The sequence below is a fragment of the Arachis stenosperma genome, chromosome 4 (genome assembly GCF_014773155.1).
Source record: "Arachis stenosperma cultivar V10309 chromosome 4, arast.V10309.gnm1.PFL2, whole genome shotgun sequence".
In the NCBI taxonomy this organism is placed as follows: Eukaryota; Viridiplantae; Streptophyta; class Magnoliopsida; order Fabales; family Fabaceae; genus Arachis; species Arachis stenosperma.
This window is the reverse complement of record NC_080380.1, coordinates 5215446-5221658: the sequence shown is the minus strand read 5'-3', so window position 1 is coordinate 5221658 and position 6213 is coordinate 5215446. Positions and strand designations below refer to the sequence as shown.

At 38.7% G+C, this 6213-nt stretch overlaps 1 protein-coding gene across 1 annotated transcript; it reads right to left on the bottom strand.

Annotated features, from left to right (window-relative positions):
* Window positions 1-4584: 4584 nt before the first annotated feature.
* Window positions 4585-5307, bottom strand: LOC130974460 (putative F-box protein At1g67623). Its single transcript, XM_057899338.1, has one exon. The coding sequence runs from the start codon at window positions 5305-5307 to the stop codon at window positions 4585-4587; it is 723 nt and encodes a 240-aa protein (XP_057755321.1).
* Between the last annotated feature and the right edge of the window lie 906 nt (window positions 5308-6213).

Below are 6213 nucleotides of genomic sequence, written 5' to 3'. Positions count from 1 at the left end.
TTTGTTTCAAATAGCCGATTGATTGTCATTAACAGTGTCTGTAATTGAAACTTAATACCTGGCAGAACCAGTACTTCCAGCTGCATGCATTATACGGATAGAAATGGGTTGCCGTTGTTGTTTGCTACCTAAGTTGTGGGGCCCATCTTCTCCCATTCAGGCGTGTGGTCTTTATCTTTGTTGATGTCAAACTTCCTCTAAATTTGGTTAATCTGAAATCTGTTTGATAGAGGCTGAGAGAGATGCCTTCCGACGGATCTGGAAGTCGGTTGTATTAGGTGGATGAAATCCCGAGTGTTTATGTCAGCGATTACCGATCGAGTGTGCAGTGTGGTGGGACAAGTGTAGGAAACACACCCAGACCTTGGAAAAACTGTAAGTATAACCACCTGTATTCGGAGATCCTGAAGTTCTAATTTTGGTTATGAATGAGCTTATTCGTTTGTTGAATTTATTTTATATAAATTTTTGGTTATAGAATACTGCCGTAATGTATGGGATGAGAGATCTGGATGCAAAACCAATATTGTTCTGCCATAGGCCATTCAGTTCGTGTGTATCAATTGGCGAGGTGAGTGACGTTGAAGTTTGTCCTTGTGTCATTTATATTTTTGAATCAGTTGATGATTGCCTTACAATTGTTAAATAATTAATTAAGAAGGGGATTAGTGCTGGTAAATAAATTCACAAATAGTTGTTTGGTGCCCGAAAATGGTGAATAAGTTGATGATTCGGTTTGTTTCATGTTGCATCAGAAGTTGCTGGCTTTTTTGTTATGTTTTATTCTGCCAGTTAGAGATCAAAGAATTATTGTAATGTAATTTGAAAACTTGAATATTGTTGGACCTACCAGCTGGGGATGGAATAGAAGTAACATGGAGGTAGAGAGAAGATTTTAGCGTTTGTTTGAATGAAGGTCGTTACGGAGTTGTTTACTTATCGGAGTTAAAGCAAGATTATTTCGTTGTTTTTGAGTATAACGGGGAATTTAAATTCAAATTCCTGGTGATTCATTTGAGTGACTCCGATATTGATTATTCAAGTTTGATAAGTTTCCATGAAGATGACCGCTGTATGGGAAATAATTTTCCGATTCATATGACGGTGATCAGTATGGAAACCTCTGAAACTTGAGTAATCAATTTCGGAGGCAGTCAAACGAATCGCCGCGGATTTAAATTTGGATTCTCTGTTGTACTTAAATGCCACGAGAAACTCTTGCTTTAGTTCCGATCACTCTACAACTCTGTCTCAGCGTTCTTTCAGTCAAACACTATCATTTTTTTTCTTGCTCCATTTTACTTCTATTTTATCCCGGTTGGTAGCTCTAACAATATTTGTTTCCGCAGGCCACTCGAAAATTTCTGTTTTAAGAAATTCGATGGTACCTCGTGATGTTGCCAACATGGTCTATAATGATTGTTGTTAGCACGAAAAATCCAATAGGAATGCAGGAAATTGAAACTGATATGATTTATAATCTCTTTTGCCGTCGAAAATTTACGCAATAGAAATAATATATACACTGAATTTTTTTTTGATGTGCATGTATTTCTCGCTGACTTCCCGAGGACGCGGCCCACAACGGGGGATTAGAAAATGTTGCGTGCGCGCATTGGAAAATACGGGGAAGAATGCAAAGTTTATGCCGACATGTACCGTCGTCTTTGGCTATAAATCCTGTTTTCGTCAGGAGGGATGGCAACAGCGAAGCAATTTAAAGTGACCAAATTTCAGAAACGGGATTTACATTCTGCGCAACATGAAAAGGAGATTTTGTTGGAGAGGTACATATATGTTGTTGCCATGTTGTTTCAGTTTTTGTACCTTATAAATTTCATTCACGTGACATGCCGAACAGGTGACTGTGTTTCTTGACCTCGCTGGGGCCATGAGGCTGTATATATTCATCCTTTTTTCTCTGTTGGAAATAAACTTACTGAATTTAACGTGACTGTAGATTTCTTTAGATTGTGTATCTTCTTGTGGCCCCTTTTTTTGTTCAGTTTTGCTAGTTTTATTGCAGTGAAAGCTTTATTAGCATCAGACTAATGTTGCATCTTCCTGCATTGTTTTGCCTTGGTTCTTCAGTTTTAGTGACAAGCATAGGTTCGGTTGCTTCTGTTCTTTTACATTGTTTGAAGGTTCAAGTCTGGTTCTTTCTGTTTTGCTATGTAAAACAAACCACGGGTTTTGTGTTTTGTTTAGTGGAAGGCAAAGACACGGTTTGCTGTGTTGGCTGGAACCCATGTTTGTCTTCTATGCTTATCTGGTTCAGGTATGCTTCTGTTTTGTTCTTGTTTTTTTTTTGTTGTTTTTCCCATCGTTATGCGAATGTTTCTAGTTCCCTTTTTTTGTAAATTTATATATTTTTATGAATCGTTTAAAGAAGCTCCCTTGACTTTCTATTGTCCCTTTAAAAACTATACTTCTTATTTGATGAAGAAAATACAAAAGCCGATGAACCACTTTAGCTGTTTTGGACTTAGTTTTCGCCAACTTTATGTTCTGTATTGTTCTTTTCGGTCGATATTTTTTTAGATTTCCAAACATGCCTTAAATTTTCAACACTTTTAACTCAAGTGTGTCACTTTCATGACAGGGGGTTGGTGAAAGATCTTCTCCAATTCATTACAGAATGGTGAAAATATAAAAGAAATGTCTGTTTCCTATACATGTTACAACCGGGTTGTACGGAATTTAAATGTATTTAGACTTCTGTTTTAACTTGGAAAATTCATGTCATGCCATTCCTTTTCCTCACGTCCATTTCATCAAGTCTCGTTTTCTACTTCCCAGTCGGGCTGAAAGATGAATTACACATCTACTTTGTGCTATACATCTTCACGCAGCTTCTAGCAAGTGAAGCAGTTGTGTTTGTCATGGAAGTTTTTTATCTTTTTTCCGTGTTGATGTTTTTATGCAGCTAATAATCTCTGCGTATTAGTTGTAGGTGTCAGAGAGTGGGTAAAGAATGTAGTCGTTTTTTTCACTTACTTGCATCGTTGCATTGTACTACGAAATAATCTTTTATGCAGTTTGCATTTCCTATAGCAGTTTTCAGATTATAAAGATTTTTTGTAGCTGTGTGTGATTCGTCAAATTATTATCATTAATTAAACGTGTGTCATTCTCAATCCCCAATTGCACCAGATCGTATGATTCTTGTGGTTTTTTGTCGTTACTTACATTGGGTAAGTTATTTTGTTTTCAGTATAACAAATTTGTCTTTTTAACAAAACGCGTATGACGTAGTCGCTTTTCATAATTAGAAGCAATCTTTAATTGTTCAATAACGACGTTTTGTCTTTTTATAATGTAAAAAAATAGAAGTTTTATCAAAACCTCAGTAACGTTACGTTCTATCATACTAGGAATGTAAAATATCAGAATGAACAAAAAATCATCGCTTTTCAATTTAAATTTGTCGATTTCTATAAATCTTAGCCTGCATATACCGTATGTGTTCAGATGTCCTGAACAGAGGAGGAGGGCAAATGGATTAAGGGCTTAAGTTGCTAAAATGACGTATGAAAAACTAGACTTCGCTGAGTTAATAACAGTTCACCTCGAATAATAAGCTGATGTTATGCGTGAAGTGAGCATTAGACTAATTAATAAATACAATAGAATATACGTTAAAAAGTAAACAAGGCAATACAGTGGAAAGTAAGACTGCTACAAATCGGGTAACACATGCTTCTAGGTGCTGTTATAACTAAGGTTAAGAGGAGCCTACCACCTAAACAGAGTTAAGCATAGGACGAGGATGGTTACGAAGATAAACAGGATAAAGTGGTAGGGATTTTGTTGGCGGCGGCTCTGGTTGGATCGGTTGCTTTGACGGACAGTTGATTGGTTGTCCCCTCCTTCAATTTGACGTTGCTCCTGTATACCTTCGTCGAAAGGGAGTAGTTGGTCAGGGATCTGTGATGGGTTGTGTCGAATGGATGTTGCATGCATTGGATGCACTAGAGAACCATTGTTGGTGAGCTGAGTCTGTAATTGTTTGCCAGATACGAATTGTTCGAACGCCAAACGAGCTTCATCGAAGGTTTCGTAAGACTTATGGAGGTTACCGCTAAATTCGTTAACTTGCCTATGACAGGCCGGCCAGGAACTATAGATACCAGGGACCTTCCCTATGAAAACAACATGGTATTTCTTCTTGGGACGGACCATGTTGAGATTCCAAGGGAGAGTATAGATGGGAGGTTTAAGAGGTGGAGTATGTTTAAGATGGGAGGTTGGTTTTGGTGGTTTTTATAGGCAACGAGGAATGTGGCTGTGATTTGAACTGGAAATTAAAATTTTGCAACTGTAATATTTCCAACGGTAGGAAAGTTAGCGAATGTGGGGCTCACATGTGTCGTTCTGATAGGAGCATAAAGTAGCCTAATTTTGGTTCGATGATGGGCAGGGTTTCGGTTGAAATAAAATGTTATGAAATAATCTATAGGAAACCTAATCTATAAACTTCCAAACTTAATTATCAAAACTAAATATAAAACAAGTGGGAAATTCAATTGTAGCAACTCATTTATTTAATGTTTAATATGCAGGTTGTAATTAAATTGTATTAAGTCATGGGAGATTGACGAAGGCTTGCAGGTCGTAGTCTGCGCGACACTGGATGCAGGGGATATGAGCGGCCCTGCCGAAAGCATGGACGGAGTTTCGCTCTGCCGCACGTCTGCGATAATCATACAGAAGAGGCATGTGGCCCCTGGTGGAGCACCTAGGTGAGGCACAGACAGTGTGTTGTTCTTCTATACGGGGCATTTGGACCTCACCTGGCCACGATACTGTCAGAATTGAGAAGCACCTCGCGTTACTGCCAGCGAGTGAACCAGCCGCATCAAGCTCCCGATACAGTTCCAGCCCTTTTTGTTTCTCTACGTTGTCGTCCGTGCGAAGCATCAACATCATGCTCAGTGCGTATTTGGCTGCTGCATGGCCTGTACTTGTTGCACTGTTCAGCATCTGGATGCCAACGTTTTCGTTGCGTCTGATGAAGAGTTCCCGAAGTGCCTCCCGAAACAGAAGCTCTGGGTTGCCAGCTGCCATGCAGCGATCAAAGAATCTCTTTGCCTCCGGGTTGAGGCACCACCACCAGAGCGTAGCATGCGGGGGTGGTATGGAAACACTCCAGTGAACAATATCGGCCTCTCCCGCATCGTGTGCAGCCTTACAAGTCATTCTGAGACTGCACAGGGATCGGATGGAGTCTGTCGCAACTTTAATGGTTATTGCTTCCCAGATGTCGTTCGGAATGAAAGCGATATTTGAACAACAGTGGATTGTCATTTTCAGTTTGTTCCTGTTGGTTCCTTTTTCGATGTGGATGGGGATACGTCTTTAGAGTATAGTGTTTGGAGTGTGGCATCGGAGTGTAGATAGGCTCCATATTTATAAGTCCACCTATCCTGTTGGAAACCTGAACTTGAGTGTAGCAGATACGTTGTGAGTATCGCATTCGTAATATTAAACGTTAGAGTAAGCGTAAGTGTAGTTTGGTGAAAACTGAAAACTGTATGGGGAATGAGGAATGGTATTAATTATTGGAAAAGAATATATGAACCAGAAAATTTTTTAACAATGTTCCCCTAGCACTATCCTAATTAAAGTTACTCTATTAATGTTATTATAATACATTGTTCAGCCGTTCTTAAACAAAAGTTGTAAATATGGGTATATTTTTGTTAAGCTGTTGTTGTATACATTATTCCACGTGCAACCAGTAGAATGTTAAAGTTTCGGGCAGATACTTAGCCGTTTAACATATGAATAGTTAATAGTTAATTATTTATGTAATCTGCATAGTTTACGGTAGTTTAATATCACGTATGTGAACTTCATGTTTTTGAAATTTGTTTTGTGTATCACATACAGAGGAGATGATGAGACGCATTTAATGAGAGATAAAAAAGCGTTCAACATATGGTGGAGGGTGGGAAAAACGGTTGGGTGAGGTTAATGCATTTATTATCGAATTTAAAGCCCTGGGGAAGCGGTGTGACTGTTGAATGAGATGAGAGTGTATACATAATTGGATTGGAGAATGTGATGGGGCATGTCATATATAAATATAAATAAGTTTGATGTTTGAGATTACTTCGTTGTTGAGGAATTTGTTAATAAGATCGAAGGTTGTTATACATCCTTCTGTGAGTGAGCAGGTGTTCATTGGGTTGGAACAATGTGGAGCCCCAG

Excerpts from the sequence above, each read along its gene's own strand:
- LOC130974460 (XM_057899338.1), bottom strand. The coding sequence starts at position 5,307 with ATGACAATCCACTGTTGTTCAAATATCGCTTTCATTCCGAACGACATC.